The sequence below is a fragment of the Miniopterus schreibersii genome (assembly GCF_964146895.1).
Source record: "Miniopterus schreibersii genome assembly, chromosome: 8".
NCBI classification, from domain to species: domain Eukaryota; kingdom Metazoa; phylum Chordata; class Mammalia; order Chiroptera; family Miniopteridae; genus Miniopterus; species Miniopterus schreibersii.
Genome location: NC_138109.1, coordinates 66,467,792 through 66,484,657, shown reverse-complemented (window position 1 = coordinate 66,484,657; position 16,866 = coordinate 66,467,792). Strand labels below are relative to the sequence as shown.

The 16,866-nt window shown below is 41.7% G+C and overlaps 1 protein-coding gene and 1 pseudogene across 3 annotated transcripts in view; both read left to right on the top strand.

Moving 5' to 3' along the window:
• CAP2 (cyclase associated actin cytoskeleton regulatory protein 2) overlaps positions 1 to 16,866 on the top strand; it is a 120,128-nt gene that overhangs the window by 81,591 nt on the left and 21,671 nt on the right. For both annotated transcript variants that reach the window (XM_081146209.1, XM_081146210.1), the window contains exons 5-7: positions 7,442 to 7,585; positions 7,905 to 7,990; positions 11,502 to 11,607. In XM_081146209.1, the coding sequence (XP_081002335.1) occupies positions 7,442 to 7,585; positions 7,905 to 7,990; positions 11,502 to 11,607 (336 nt within the window). The remainder of the gene's footprint in view (positions 1 to 7,441; positions 7,586 to 7,904; positions 7,991 to 11,501; positions 11,608 to 16,866) is intronic.
• On the top strand, positions 1,995 to 4,293 carry LOC308560382 (phosphoserine aminotransferase pseudogene; annotated as a pseudogene). The gene is made up of 3 exons: positions 1,995 to 2,018; positions 3,317 to 4,003; positions 4,190 to 4,293. The product of its transcript is annotated as a phosphoserine aminotransferase pseudogene (transcript).

Sequence of the window (16,866 nt, the reverse complement as noted above, 5' to 3'; positions counted from 1 at the left end):
AGAGCCCTTGGAAACATCTGCTGAAACTCACAGTTTGGGCGTGTATCTCCTTCATTTGGGCCATTTATCATCTCTTCTTAAAGCCACTGAAACCTGGGGAAGGAAAGGGGAGATTTTTCAGCTAATCTTCACATGAGCCTTGAAGAATTCTTTTCTTTCAGGGAAATGTCTCCCAGAATAAAAGAAACATGAGTGATAAATTAAAAAATATAATCTGAGTGAGACCTATGCAAAATGGACAGATCTGAAATCATTCCAAAGCACACTAGCTTTTAGATGTGTCTGAGGAGCCTCTGCCATTGCGTTTCATTGAAAAAACCCAGGGTGCCTCTTAAATGTATCTCCTTCTATCAGTGGAAAGCCCTCTTGCAGTGTTAATTGACATCAGTACAATTCAACCTGTGTTTATGGAGTATGCCTAATACATGCTTAATACTTAGAACAGATGGAAGTACCTCTAAATAATAACCTCCCCATTTGCTTTCCATGTGACATCCCACACAATCAGCTTTGATGGAGATCACACCATAACTCTAATGTTCTCTCTGTGTTTTTGATTCCAGCTGTGAAAGTTCAGGATGAGCTGGAGAATGTAAACCCACTTTAAAGTCCAGGAGAAATCTATTGGCACAAAATAAAAGCTGTGCTATTTATTAAGGTTGTGCAAATAGCTGTTGAACTTAGTTCTCTGGGCATTGCCTTTTTTCTTTAATGAAGACAATTCTTCATGAAATTACCAAACTAAGGCAGAAGGAAAGTTTCTCAATCTTTATAATGCTTTCATCAGATAACCAATATAAAATATCTTCCAGAATACTCTGTCTCCTCAGACTTTAGAGTATGTTCTTGAGGACTTAGAGATAAACAAATATGGCCTTAATAAATCTATCTAACATTGTAAATACAGTTTCTGCTGCTTCTTCCCTTTGTGGCAGTAGGCCAGGTTTCATCAACAATTTAGATATTCTGGCCTTTCTCAAAAATGTCATTGCATCAAGAATACTATGTCCTAGCAAATTGTTGGAGAAAATTAAGATGCCTTTTAGCAGTTTTGCCATAATTAAAAATCAGCCTGGCCAGTGTAGCTCAGCAGTTGAGCATCCACCTAGGATCCAGGAGATCGCAGTTCGATTCCTGGTCAGGGCACATGCCCAGGTTGTGGGCTCCATTCCCAGTCGGGGGCGTGCAGGAGGCAGCCGATCAATGACTCTCTCAACATTGATGTTTCTATCTCTCTTTCTCCCTCTCCCTTCCTTCCTCTGAAATCAATAAAAATACATTTTAAAAAAATCAGCTGCCTTCTGGGAAAGCTGATAACACACCTTCAACCCAGTGTTGAATTTGAACTAAAAAGAATCCTCTGAAGAGGGAAATGTTTGCCTACTAAAGAGCAAGATTCGGGGAGAGGAGTTAAACCTGACTTTTGCAGCCATTAACAAACAAGCACAGAATAGTCATGTTTGGGGCAGGGGATGTTTGGAGGGTTTTGTTTGTTTTATTGTTGAGGGTTTGGGGTGTTTGTTTGCTTTTCCTGGACTGGCATTTCACCCGACATCGGTTTGCTCAGGCTGCCAGAACAAAGTACCACGCGCCAGGGGAGGAATCGGGGGGGGGGGGGGGTTCTTAAACAACAGAAATTTGTTTTCTCCCAATTCTGGAGACTGAAAGTTTGAGATCAAGGTGTCAGCAAGCTTGTTTCTCTTGAAGCCTCTCTCCTTGGCTTATAATTAGCTGTCTTCTCCTGGTGTCTACCCACAGTGCACGACTACATCCTAATCTTTTCATATAAGGACAATCATAGTGGCTTAGCATCCACCCTAATGACCTAACTTTAACTTAATTACCTCTTTAAAGGCCCTACCTCCAAATACATTCCCACGCTGAGGTGCCAGGGATTAGGACTTCAACATAGGAATTGGGGGAGGTCACAATTCAGCCCATAACAACCCTGATTCAGGGTCCTCTGGCCAAATCTGTAAGACCTTTTCTCTGCGATGGCCCGAAAGGAAAGTGAGAAGGTGAGAAAGTGTTCATGAGCTTTTCACAAGACCTGGCTGGCTGCTGCAGCAATTTTTTTTTGGTTTTCCCTCCTTCAACATGGAAGAATTAAAAATTCCACTGAGAGCTTTGAGCACACTTTGCTTTCTTTCCCTGTATTTCTTTTTGTTTCTCCAAAGTAAAAACATGCCCCTGTCCATCTGCCTATCTCGATTAGGAGGTCACTCTCCTTGTGTTTGCCTATCAGTGACAGGAAAGAGCTGGTCAGTGCATCTCATCAGAGACTTTTAACTGACAGACACCTTGGAGGTCACCTACCATTTTTGAGCACCCACAATATACCTAAGCCTGTACTCTCATCTACTCCTCACAGCAGCTCTGAGAAGTGGGTACCATTATCAACACTATTTTGCAGATGTGATCATGAAATCATAGACACGTTTGGTGATTTGTGGAAAGTCCTAGCCTAGGGAGCAAGGACTTAAACCCAAGTAGTCTCATTCCAGACCTGAGCCCTTAATCTCTTCACAGTACCTTTCCCTAGTCCTGTGGGCAGAGAAGAAACCTGTGTGTAGAAAGCTAACTGTATTTTTCTGAGTTTGCAACATAGAGAATCATCTTGGGGCCTCCCAGAAGACCGGGGTTCTAGCTCCAGCTCTACTAACACTTGCTAGCTGATCTTGACTTAGCAAAGTAACCTCTCTGAGCTTGTGTCCCAATTATGTAAAATTAGAGAATTGGATTAGATCCACGTTTTGCAAACTTCTAGACTGAAATTCATAAGAAGATACACATTGTATTTTGCTGCCCAGTACATGCATACACACGCGCACACACATGCACACAAGTGCACTGCATAACTGAAACACGTGTCCAAAAATACTCGCCCTTACTACATGTGAATGCCCTCTAATGCTTTTTACTCTTTTCTATTTTTTAAAATACTGATTGTGACTTAATTAAGTCTGTCAAAAAACTGAACTAGAGGACACAATTTAGACTTCTGTAGTCCTAAAATTCTGTTAGCCTACATGGATTTTATTAGGAGCCTTTCTTATCTTAAATACACAGTCATCAGAGAAATGCAAATTTAAACCACAATGAGATGCCACCTCACACCTGTCAGAATGGCATCATCCATAAGGAAACAACAAGTGTTTGTGAAGACGTGGAGAAAAGGGAACCCTTCTGCACTGTTGATGGGAATGCAGATTGGAGCAGCCACTGTGGAAAACAGTATAGAGGGTCCTCACAAAATTAAACATTTCTCTCCCACTGACTAGCAGCGGAGCTGCAGCACCGTGGATGCCCGAGGTAGGTGGTCAACTTCAGCTCTGGGTGGGAATTTAGTGGGCCAGACAATTACAAGATTTTTATGCAAGGAGGTGGGACTGGCCAGTTCAGTGCTGTCCCCTAAACCTGATTGTCCTGAAAGCAGGAAGGTGTGCTCTGTGGTCGGCTAAAGCCTGAGAAGAAGCCAAGGAATTTGGGACTGCGAGTATCATCCACCCTAAACTTGGGAGTTATACAGAAATTCTAGACCGTAGCACGTGGACATTCAGCCCGGATGCCTCCTATGTGTATTACTGCACCCGAGACCACGCACCGCATGGACTTTGACTCAATCCCTGACATCAAGGGAGCAGTGCTGGTGAGCGACATGTCTTCAGACTTCCTATTCCAAGCCAGTGGATGTTTCCTAGTTTGGTGTAATTTTTGCTGGTGCACAGAACATTGGCCCTGCAGGGGTCATGGTGGTGATCATCCATGATGACTTGCTGGGGTTCAAGAGAGTGCCTCAGAGAGTGCCCTTGGGCCTGGAGTACAGAGTGCAGGCTGGAAGTGACTCCCTATACAACACGCCTCCCTGCTTCAGTGTCTGCATCCTGGGCTTGGTCCTGAAGTGGAGTAAGAACAAAGGCGGTGCAGAGCCATGGAGAAGCTTAGCTCCATCAAATCGCAAATGATTTATGGTATCATTGATCATTCACAAGGTTTCTAGGTATGTCCAGTGGAGCCCCAGCATAGAAGCAAAATGAATATTCCATTTCACATGGACAATGCCAAAGGAAGTTATGCTTTAGAGAAAAGATTTCTTGATAAAGCTTTTTTTGTTTGTTTGTTTGTTTGTTTCTTAATTTTGACTTAAACTGTTCTTGGGCTCAAAATGGTCTCCTTGAAAGGGCAATAGGCCTGGGGAGGTATCCAGGCCTCTCTGTATAATGCTGTCACCATCGAGGATGCTCAAGAGCTGGCAGCCTTTGTGAAGAGACTTTGGAGATGAGTCAGCTGTGAACACATCCTAACCAATATATATACTTTAACCTTGAGCGATGTCCAAAATTTAAAGTAACTTAACAGTGGCTTCAAAAACTTAAACATGGTATTTTTCTCAAGGGGATATACTTATTATACATTCTTCCCTCTCTTTTTTTCAAAGAACAGCAAAACGCCACGGCTCTGCAAAGCTGGTGGGATTTAACAGACACCTTAATTTTGACTTAAACTGTAAGCATTTAAAAAAAAATCTTCCTTTAGCTTTTCTAATGATTCCAGCTTCTGTTGGCTTTGCTGCTACTTTTTTCAGCTAGATCTCAGTATTCAAACTTGCCTGTGGACTTAACTATGCAAAGTGCAGCTAATGTTTCTGGAGAAACACAAACACGCAACAAAGGGGTGGATGGAGTCCTCTAGGAGCTAAATCTTGATCCTTTCTAAAATGACAGCAGTGGGGGCTCCTGGGTTCGATAGCTGGTTAACGGTGACCATGTGTTGCTTTATAAGATCTAGAAGTTCCTCGATTCATTCATTGGGTAGAAGAGAAGTCTGTGACCAGAGTGATGCTGTGAGTTCTGGAAGATGCTTGCTGAAGAGTCTTTCCCCCTATTGTGTACCCAATGTCAGTATTTTATGTTGAATATGTGAAGGATATTAAAGTCTTAAAGCATCTTAAAAAATTAAAAATAGCCCCGGCCGGTGTCGCTCAGTTGGTTGAGCGTTGTCCCATGCACCAAAAGGTCACCAGTTCAGTTCCTGGTCACGGCACACGCCTGGGTTGCAGGCTGAATCTCCAGTAGGGGGCATGCAGGAGGCAGCCTATCCAAGTTTCTCGCTCGCATCCATGTTTCTCTCCCTTTCCCTTCTTCTCTTTCTAAAAAAAATCGGTAAAATTTTTTTTTAATTTTTTAATTTAAAAATAGAATTATGATATGAGCCAGCAATCCCACCTCTGGGTATTTATCCAAAGAAATTCAAAACACTAGTTTGAAAAGATACCTGCATTCCTCTGTTCACTGCAGCATTATTTACAATAGCCAAGATATGGAAGCAGCCTAGGTGTTTATCAGTAGACAGTTGGCTTAAGAAGATGTGGTCCATATATACAATGGAATATTACTCAGCCATAAAAGAGAATGAAATCATAACATCTGTGACAACGTGGTTGGATCTAGAGAGTATTGTGCTAAGTGAAATAAGTCAGAGAGAGAAAGGCATACCCTATGATTTCACATATATGTGCAATCTAAAGAACAAAATAAATGAACAAACAAAACAGATTCAGACTCATAAATACAGAGAACTTGCTGATGGTTGCCAGAGGGAGGGGGGTTGGAGGACTGGGTGAAAAGGTGAAGGAATTAAGAAATACAAACTGGCAGTTACAAAACAGTCACAGGGACATAAAGTACAGCACAGGGAATATGGTCAATAATATTGTAATAACTGTGTATGGTGTCATATGTGTACTAGACTTACTGGAGGGTCACTTCGTAAGTTATGTAAATGTATAACCCTATGCTGTACACCTGAAATGAATATAACATTGAATGTTGACTATAATTGAAAAATAAAAGAATTTCAAATTCACAGTCATTTATTTGAGGCAAATAAATATCACATATTACAGTCTGAGCTAATTGCATAATAGTAATAATAATATTAATCACTTCCACTTACTATATACCTTCCATGTGCCAGAGGTTGAATATGCTGTATCTCCTATAGTTTATAGGCTATAACTCTTATTATCTCTGACTTACAGATGAGGAAACCAAGGCTCAGATTAAGTAATTTGCTTAAGGCCGCAAAGGTAGTAAGTGGCAGAGCTGAGATTTTAAACTAAGGTCATTCTAATTCCAAAGCTCTTACATAAAACATTTCATTTAGGGGACCGTGTATATATAGGGGTCAAGAAGGAAAAGTGAGGTCTGGAAGCTGCAGCAGCTGAACATAATTACTTCCCTAAAGGTTTGCTGTCCTAGTAGAAAGGTATTAAGCCACCACCGTAGCAGTGATTAAAATCTTACCTGGGCAACTTTTCCAATCTCCCCCAACCCAGGTCACCTCTAAACAAGTTAAACCAGAGTCTCTGAGGGTGGGACCCAGGCCTCTGTTTCTGAAAGCTCCCAGGTGATTCTGATATGTAGCCAAGGCTGGAACCTTTGCTCTGAAGTTTTGGTTAAAGAAATTAAAGAGCTTTAGGGGCTTTTCTATTTTATTTCCTGCAAACAAGATTTAAAAGCCTTTTCAACTGCTTTTACGAAGCTGAAGTACAAGACTGTTGCTGTTTCTCTGGAGCATGCACACACACACAAAATCATATAACCTTGCATCTGCTCTACAAAACCAGAGAAAGTAGAGAGTGCTGACGGGATGGATGGAGAGATGTTACAAGCACCTATCTCTGTGATACTTCATAAGTTAGCTCACATGGTTTTGAAAGTCATTTTTATATTGCTAGAGAAATCAGTTGTTGAATTAATCAGAAGTAGTCATAGGCCAAGTTGACCCAGGACATTGTAGAAAAAGTCAGACCAGACTTTAAGGTAACTATAAATATTATAAGTCATCACTTTTTTTAAAAAAAGCCTCTATGAAAGATTTCTACTTTTTCATATGGATTATGGTAACTCCAATAAAAACAAGGACACTCCTATAGCAATAGGAAGCTATCCTTTCACTAACCTCTCACCCACCTGATTTTAGACCTGTGTTATTACAGCATGTGGTCTATGCATTCCTGAAAACCTAACTGACCCACAGCCGATTTCACTCTGTTCCATACGTGATTTCTAACACAGGGCTGTATCATATGCTGGTGGGGGGGTTCTATGTCTCAGGAGACGTTAATGTTGTTAAAACTATGTGCAATTTTCATTCCCTTCAAGGGCTCTTAACAATTTACTTTAAATGTTAATGAAAAATCCTATCTTTGCAGGCAAAGCAAAACAGAAAGTGAAATCAGTTATCCAGATAATCTATGTGTTCTTGAAAGTCTGCCCCAGAGAATGAAAATACAGTATTATCATAACAAAAACCCGTTCTACTCTGAAAGCCACCGACAAATGGGGAGCCCTGACTGCTGCTTAGGCCAACGTGGAGGCGAAGTGCCCTGTCCTGTCCTGTCCTGTCCTTAGTAACCGTGCCCAATGTTTGCTTACAGAATGAAGTGGCTGCTCTTCTGAAGCCCATATCGGAAAAGATTCAGGAAATCCAGACCTTCAGGGAGAGGAACCGGGGCAGCACCATGTTTAACCATCTCTCAGCCGTCAGCGAGAGCATCCCTGCCCTTGGGTGGATAGCCGTGGTGAGTCGGCGGAGTGTCAGCCCCGCGCCTGTCACACCTGTGGCGTGTCTCGGAGCATCCACAGCCCCTCCAGGCTCCTGCGGCCCGTCTGTCACACCCAGGGCAGAGGGGCGCCGGCCGACCACGCCGGCTCTTTCTTTGCTGCTTGAAGCTCGTGCTTTGTGTTCTAAGATGTGGACAGTGTTCCACCAATATTTATGGAGCAAAACGTGCCTCCAGCTTTCAAGTCAACACCTCCATTGCTTTTCTTCTTCTTAAGGCATTTTCTTTCTTACCCTTTTTTCCCTTCTATGCTTGGGTGACGGTGCTGTTCTCTCAGTCCCCCAAACCCGGCCCCTATGTCAAGGAGATGAACGATGCTGCCACCTTTTACACTAACAGGGTCTTAAAGGACTACAAGCACAGGTACGTACCTTCTTTTACTGACCGAATTTCCAGTTAATCGCTTATTAGACATTTGCTACTAAAACTTAATATAGTTCATTACTGATTCCTTTCAAGGGCTCTTAACAATTTACTTTCAGTGTTAACGAAAAAGCCTGTCTTTGCAAGTAAAGCAAAACGGAAAGAGAAATCAGTTATCCAGATAATCTTTGTGTTTTTGAAAGTCTGCCTCAGTTTTCTCGTAATGAATAAACTCTACCGCTTCAATGCATGTCATCTATTATGTATTCCCACAATGATGCGAGAGCTGTGTGAGAATTTGTGATGGACCAGCCCTGTATGTTCACAGAACTTTTACACTGATCAAAATAGAGTTGGTGGGTGAGCAGAGAGAAGGAAGGGGGAATCGGGAAAGGAAATATAAATGAAGAACAGAAATGAGATGAGACAATAGACCAGGCCAATGAGAGGAAAACCAGAGGTTGCATTAAGATGAAATACAATTGGGGAGACCAGAGAGACCTCTGTAAGAACAGCAACACTCAGACGGCTGTTGGTAATACAGATGAGTCTGAACCAAGGGGTTTGCCTAGAGAACCAGCTTCTAAATTTTAAAACCATTGCTTTCTACAGCCCAAATCATTGATCTTAGAAAGACCTAAACTAGGGTTAAAATGAAAATGAAACCAAATGGAGAGACACCAGAGATATATCCAGGAAAATGTCTCCTAAACTACAGTGCTGCCTTCATACAGTTTATTTTTTCCATGTTAGCAAAAGAGGTCTTGTAGCTTTTAAGAAGGGCAGCTTTAGGAGATGTAAGCATGCCTTTCTCCTCTTTGTCCCAAAGGGAACTTTGAGGAAGAAAAAAATAATTATACCCAGTGACAGACTTTGTACAACTCCAACCGCTGCCATGTTGTATTACAGACTAGAATTGTGTGATGTGAATGAGAAAAAGCATCCAAAATGCGAGACAGCCTGCTCTTCTCACACAAAAATAACCGTTCAGGAATAAATTGTTACCAAAGCTGGACCTAAAAATTATGTTGGCACGAACCTGTGCCCATCGTGAACTCCGCATCATTAAAGATCTCCTGTACCTAGTCTTTTTTTTAGGACTGGACACTTAGGCACCACCTAGGTCTCTGTCTTTTTCCGTATCACCCCTAGAGGCCATTTCTGTTTTTATCTCACTTCATCAGCTCCTGGCCTCCTCCCAGCCCCTCCCTGAGTGTGTGTTGGAGCCATGGGTGTGAGCGATTCTCTCCAAGTGGCAGCGTAGCCAGGAGGGTTGTTTTCACTTTTTGTACACGCGCAGATAGAGCCCAGTGTTTGCCCCTCGAGGTCAGCTATTGAGTAGAAAACGTACTTCTGGCAGCATGAAGGGCAACTCAGCTATACCTGACGGACCACCTGGAGACTGTCGTTTGCTGGGGAAATGCAGTCGGAGGTGTGCACTCATTCATTTCACTTCCAGAAGTAGCCAGACCAGTCCCAAGTCCAGGGGTGGCAACCTGACAGGAGCAGAATCCTGCGCCCCACTCACACAGCACCCACTTAGAGGTGCACCCAAGCCAGCTGTGCCTTCACTGTGGGCTCAGTGCTGCTGCGGGGGGCGCGGGCTTTCGCCACGCACTGCCGCCTGCCTGCAGCCGGACCCGCGGGTAGAGGAGCTGAATCAGGCTTCCTACGGTTTAAGCAGAAGTACTGCGGGCCGTGGATTCTGCGTCTGTGCAGCCTTACGCCTGGCTTGACTGGTTGGTTGGCTCCTTTTCAGTAAATGAACAGTAAGTTCATTATTTTTACTTTACGGAGGAATGGCCTCTCCGAGTCATCCTCATTAAAATTGCATGCCCCCACCGTCGCTTCTTCCAGAGCAAATGAAAACTGAGGATGGGTTTGCAGCTCCTGATGTGTAAGTTGGGTCCTGCTCGCTGTGTTGTCTCACAGAGGCTGACTTCAGGCCAGAAGACACGTTGTTATTCCTTATTACAAGTTTTGCTAGAACTTCCGTCAAGTCAAAATCATACTATAATAGTTAAAAGAAAAATGAATTTGCTTATACCTATTTTGACCTCATTGCTTGTTAAGCTTTTTAAATAGAAAGTATATTGAACATGCAGCCTGCTCTTTCTAGAACATCTGTAGACGTGTGTGTTGTGTGTACATACACATATGTATGTATGCACATATATGTATAAAATAGCCGCATATAAATATGTGTATACATTTTATTGAAATTGACTTAGTGCTCTAACAATAGCTGTTCTATATACAGCCCCTAATGTGCAGGGCACTGTGCTAAGACCCTCACAAACCCCATAGGATAAAGAAACTGATATGAGAGACGTATGGAGCTACTCTTAGCCTTTGGGGTTTTGACTGTGAACATGGGAGAAAGTAAAAATGAGATTTTTTTGCAGATTTGATTAATATAATCAGTAAATCTAAAAATATAGAACAAAATCACACTCTCATTTTTCCTCTTTGAGGGGTAATTATGTCTTCAGTTCCCCATTTCACTTTTCTTTAGTGCATGACTTAATACAGTGGGATTCTAAGCATGCTGGAGGTACTTTCCATGGAGCTTTTCAAGGAGAACAAAACATGTCCAAGGAAAAGTCATTATTGACAAGAGCTTTAGTAATGGAGGTTTCCTTCAGTGATTGCCTTCACATTAATGGCCCAGGTTCATGATGAAGTTTGTTAACTGAGATCTCATAATTGTCTCATTTACCTCTACTCCATTCAAAGTGGAAAAATGTGTGGGTGAAAATTATCCAAAGGAAATGCAACTATTTTTGCCTATCTACAAGTTTAATATTTCTAACATCGTCTCAATCCTGTATGTTAATCCTGTTGTAAAAGGTAAGCATTTACTACATCTTGGTTCAGCAAAATTGGGATAAAAATACTGATAATGCCCCTCCTTGCTTGCATTACCATTATGAATATCAAATTAAGGTAATTTAAGTGAATTTTACCTTTAAAAGTATGGAATGATACCCATTTGTAGGAAATCGTTTTTCTTATAAGAGCAACTTCCTTACCAGTGTAAAATTCTCCAGTTTGGTTACACTTCAACCAAATAACTCAATCAAATTATTAGAAAACAAACTAAGGGACTTTTTTTCTTTTCAATGCACTTCTGCTTCCTGAAAGTATGTTGTTTTTCATTTTGCATAGGAACATTACAGAAAGGAAGGGTCACCTCTCTAGTCATCTTCCCATTAGAGGTGACATGAGGACACATGACCTGAATTGGCTTGGTTCTGTGGGGGTCGCCCTCCGCAGTCCTCTCTGCTCCCCACCTGGAGCTCAGGGCACTTGGCTCCCCGCAGGAGAGACCTGGAGCACCTTTCTTTCAAGGTCCTCTTTGGAATCAGTTCACGGTGACTGGACTAGAAAGACAATTGCTCCAGGATCATCCAGCCTTAGTTACTGGATTATCACGCGCCTCCCTGTTGTTGTTTTTTAATCTGATTTTAGATCCTAACTGCGTTCTCTTTCATTCTCTTTTATAATGAAGTGATTTACGCCACGTGGATTGGGTGAAGTCATATTTGAACATTTGGAGTGAGCTTCAAGCGTACATCAAGGAACACCACACCACAGGCCTTACTTGGAGCAAAACAGTAAGTGCCAACCCCTCTTCCATCTGGCTAACAAGCACCACACATATTCATCCCTGGTAGCCTAGTAACCTCACACTTTAGAATTTGTCTCAAGGAAAGCAGAAGAGAAACTACACATGTAGGAACTGTTTATGAAAATCTCATATGTCATAGGAAAATCTGGAAACGGCCTATAGGATATATAGAAAGAAAGTGGAAAAGTTGTCTATGGTAACAACACTGGACAGCTGTTAAAAACAATATGACAATTACATGGGAAATGGTTTACTGGTCAGTTTAGTGACAGAGTGCAAAAGTTTATGAGTACTAAATGGCATATAAATTAAGGACCTGTGCGATAAAAATGGAAGGAAGCAGAAGTTTGAAATTGTTATTAATCTTAAGGAGATATAATTATGAATAAAATGTCTTTTTTAATGTTTTTGCTTTCTCCTTTGGTGTTTTAATGCTTATCGAATCATATTTTTGCATACTTAAGCAATTCTAGTTCTTTGTGTGCTATCCTAGTCCTAAATTAAAATCCCAGGCTGTGGCTGTTCCCACTTTGATTCCCATGTGAGATGTTCATCTGACCTTTGCCCTCTCCCTCAGCCTTCCCTCAGCCTTCCCCCTTCCCTTCCCCCTTCCCTTCTTCCTTCCCTTCCCTCTTCCCTCTCCCCTTCCCTCCCTCCTTCCTTTTCCCCTTCCCTCCTTCCTTCCCTCCCCCCTTCCCTTCCCTCTTTCCTTCCCTTGTCACACTGCGTCCCAGCACTGCCAAGCTGCTCGAGGAATCCTGACCACGTGCAATGCTTAGGTGGAACCAAATCCAGTTGTTATTGTTTCAAATTTTTCAGATTTCATATGGTTCAGCCTTTACTGCAATGTCCCAAAAATATATCATCCTATGTGACTTGAGTTCCCTGGGGGGAATTACCCCCTCCCTCTTCTCCAAAACTCAGCTTCAACAGCACTTCTTTAAGAAACTTCCATTGACCGCCATCAGCTCTCCATCTGGAACGGATGGCCCTCCCTCTACGCCTCTTTCATAACTTTGCTGTTCCTCAGTCATAGCCGTTAGCATATAGAATTGTAATTTTTATGTGCTTTCGGAGCTCTCTCATTCAACTGGAAACTCATCTCTATATCTAGCCCCTAACATAGCACCTGGCATGGAGTAAGTCCTCGGTAAACAGTTTGAACTAAATTGTGAGTTAGAGGTATTTTAGAATCTTCTTTGACCTTCTAAGACTATGCACTTGTTTGGGAAATGCTTCTAATGGAAAAATCCCTTCTGTTCGAAATGACTGTTACCTTTCCGTGGTCACAGTGGATGCTGGAGCAGACGCTGAGATGAAACGGCATATTTGTGAATTTTATTCAAGGGTAGAGCCCACACTCTCCTGACAGCCATACTCCAGCACCTAACCCCATTCTAAATGTTAATGCCAGTAGATTAGGCTTAATACGAAGGCAGAGCCTATGATTTTTTTCAAAGGAGTGTGGGACTTCTGCATGTGTTGCCCAACTTTTTCAGATGTTAATATTGATCCCTAAAGACTGGCACTTCTTTTTATTTTCTACTTTGCCTATTTTCTCCATAAGCAGGAATACATAGTGCAAGATACGATAATTAAGCTGATTATTTTTCTTTTGCTCAGAACATTATGATTTCTGAGAGAAGAGTTCATAAACACCTGAAGGGATTTAATACAGAAGGGTATGTGTGGATGTGGGTGGGTGTTTGTGTAGGCTAATCGGAATTATTTCTCATACATCTCCAATGAGATGCTGTTTTGTAATAGGTCAGTTTGTCATAAAGAGGAATCGTCACCTGTTTGCCGCAAAGATAGGTCATCACGAGAGAATTAGCAAACTAAACATTAAGAGTCTTTGGGTGTCTTATTATTTCATGGTAGATAAATGGAAAAGTAGTTAGAATCCATTTGTGGAAAATAATCATGTCAACAAACATTAGCCTACTAATTCTCTGATGGTGCCCATGGAAAATGAATAGAAAATTACTTTTAAATGGTTTGAATACCTTTAATGCAATGTGGAAAGTGGAGTAATTGTGTTTTGAATGTAAAATAGAATTTATTATTAGTTATAGAAGAATAAATGTCATTGTTCTGCTTTGTTCTATAGTGAATACTTACCTTTCATTATGTCCATTAGAAATACATGCCTTGAAACAATGACAGTCAAACATTTTTTAAGGCAACCCACAGTAAGAAATACATTTTACACACACACACATTACCCACAATACTAAAATAAGTTTCACAAAACAATACTTTTTCTTACCACATGATAGGCATTCCGAACTTTTCTTTTCTATTTTATTTCGTTTTTTTAATAAAATTCTGGCTGAGACTCACTAAATTTATGATCCACTAATGGATCACATTCCACATTTTGAAAAATATGTTATAAAACAAAAATGTTCTGTTTCTGCAAAATACAAATGATCCTTAGAGCATGCGTGGGGCAGCATGGATGGCCATGATAAAAACGACAGCGACAATTTATTGAGCACATGCCACGCTACTGGAAAATTCTATTCAAAATGGTAATTGTTGTAAAGCCGAGCATCTACCTCACTTCTTTAATGGAAGAGTAGTATGATGAAGTTTGGGCCAGATACTAAAAATGAGGAATGATATGGTAAGAAAATGTTGGTTCAGGGATAACATCGTATGTACAAAACCTTCTGACAAATTTTAAGACATAGGCGTAGAAACCTGTTTCTTCATATCTTTGTTCACTCTTAGGTTTAGGGTAAAAAAAAAAAAAAGCTAATACAAAATAATTTTTAATTATAGTTTTTCATTTAAAATCTAAATTTTAAGTGTTTTGAGTAACTTGTTTTCGTCTCTTAAATTGGGTTGTGAGATTTGCGCTCTGGGGGTTCAGGGGCCAGCGGCCTGCGCCCTGCGGCTGGGGACCGAGCTTCCAGGGCCCCGCGCCCCGAGAAAGGCCATCGAAGGCCCTGGCCCCGCGTTCGCAGCTGGCCCCGTGGGCGCCTGTCCCGCCTCCTGCCCTTCGCATCCTGGCTGCAGCTGCGCCACACAACTGTCGCTCCCCGCAGTTGTCGGGGCGAAATGCAAAGCTGAGAGGCCCTTGGCCCTTGGGGACCGAGATTGGCGAGGACAGTGCGCACAAGTGTGCTTGCGGGGGGGGGGGGGGGGGGGGCGGGGGGGGGGCCGGGAGCAGCTGCGAGTAATCCATCTGGAATGTCCCCTCCCATTCCGGTGGCCGATGCAAGCTTCTCGCTTCCCCCAGCTTTTCTGCAACACGGCCGTGGGCTAGGGCGCTCCCCAGAAACTCCTTGCAGTTTGGGGGTAGTTTAATTACTGGGAGCCCTTCTCCGTGTTCATCTACATTAATTAGAATGTAGGTCTCCAGTGCATCTTGTGGAATCAGTTGATCTTCTGGCAGGAACCCAGCGCCGTTCATTATTACCCCAGGTAGTAGGTCAGATCTGTAATATTAGCTGGCAGTGCCTGCCAATCGGATAACGAACGCCAAACGGCTAAGGCCTAATCTTTACACTTATAATTACCGAAATAACTGATTTTTTCTATGAATTGTCCAGATCAGCATTCCAGCTGTTACTCTTGTTCTGTGGGGATCTGGCCAGGAAAAGGTCATGAAAAGAATTTCACAGATAGGATAACATGTGGTTGTTTTCTTAACTTTCTTGATGGATTCTTTTTCCCTCTCATATGTCTTCCTGAATTCCTTTAGCTTTGAAAACAGCTGCAATATAATTATTTGTAAAGCAGAATAAACCTACACGTGGATGAATGTGTAGAAAGTCTTACATAATGGCGATGTCATTCTCTCTGTTAATAATGTGGATTTTAAAAAATCTATCCTATATACCAATTGTCATCCATCCTAACCTCTCCTGAGCCTCCAGAAGATGCAAGTAGTTGGGAATGGTTACAGTTTTACAGAAAGTGGGGTTTTAATTTTCTCAAAGGAAGAGACTTTGTGATCACTTCTTTTCCTCCAGGTAGATATTTCTTTTCAGCCTGTTTCTCAACGTAAAGACAAAATGTCCATTTTCAAAACGAAAATGTAACAGTTTGCTGGTGACCAAATTAAAATCCAGCCAGAGGGTACCCTGACTATTATAAATAATGTAGACTCTGTAGCATGCCATTAAATATGTATATCTTTAAATTTTCAAGGCTTCTGGCCTCTCTGGCTTCCTCTTGGTTTTACAAGCAAAAACTCAATCTTTTATATCTAAATTTTTATTTAAACTTTAAACAGAATCATTTTATGTACTTTTAAAGAAAAAAATTTAATTTTTTTGCAGAGTGCACAAACACTTATTTACATATGATACAGGCTTTTTACACACTACAGTTTAAAGTTGTCCCAAATCTATGCCTTAGGTTTACTAATGAAAGTGAGCAGATAAAGCCCGAATGGTGTGCCAGTGGTCTGGATCACAGGCCCATTGATCTCTATGGCTACAGAGAATAGCTCTCTGCAGTCTACGTGACCACAGCTGCATTCAGTCTACTTCATTGCTCTTGGGTTTTTAGCTCCCTTTTTCTTCCTATGGAAGAGATCCAGTTAGAAGCGTCACTGACTAATAAATGAGCTCCAAACGCACAGATAATGGAGGTAGGTTGGAAATGGCTGTGAGTTCAGCCTGAAAGAGACTACCTAATTAAACATTGCCCCGGATTCTGAGCAAAGTGCTGAGAATACAAAGATGGATCTGTGACCCAGTGGATACGGTTCCTGTCCACTGAAACTCCCGTTCTAGCTGAGTATATAAACAATACATGACAGTGGGGTGAGTGGCATACTAGAAGTGAGCGCAGAGCATGAGGTATAGCACAGACCAGGAGATATGGGGAGACACCCAATCCTGTAGCGCAGTGTGGTTCTTGGGCCTGCAGCAATCTGAGAACTTGTTAGAAATGCAGAATCTCAGGCCCACCCCAAACCTGCAGAATCAGAACCTGCCTTTTAATAAGATTTCCCCAGGGGCTTTATATGCACATTGAAGTTTGAAAAGGACTGCTCTCATATATTCAAGTTAGGCCAAAGGAGTCCAGCTCAAGGAAGACTCAAAAGAAATCATTAATTTTTACTCAATCATTTCTTTAGTAGCTATTTATTGCGACCTACCATGTACAGATCACACATCAGGCATTATATTGAAGCTACAGTTTCTGCCATCAAACAGCAAGTTTTAATTATGAAGCAAAAATAAATAACAACAATACAAGGCTATGTTGGAAATAAACCTTGCTA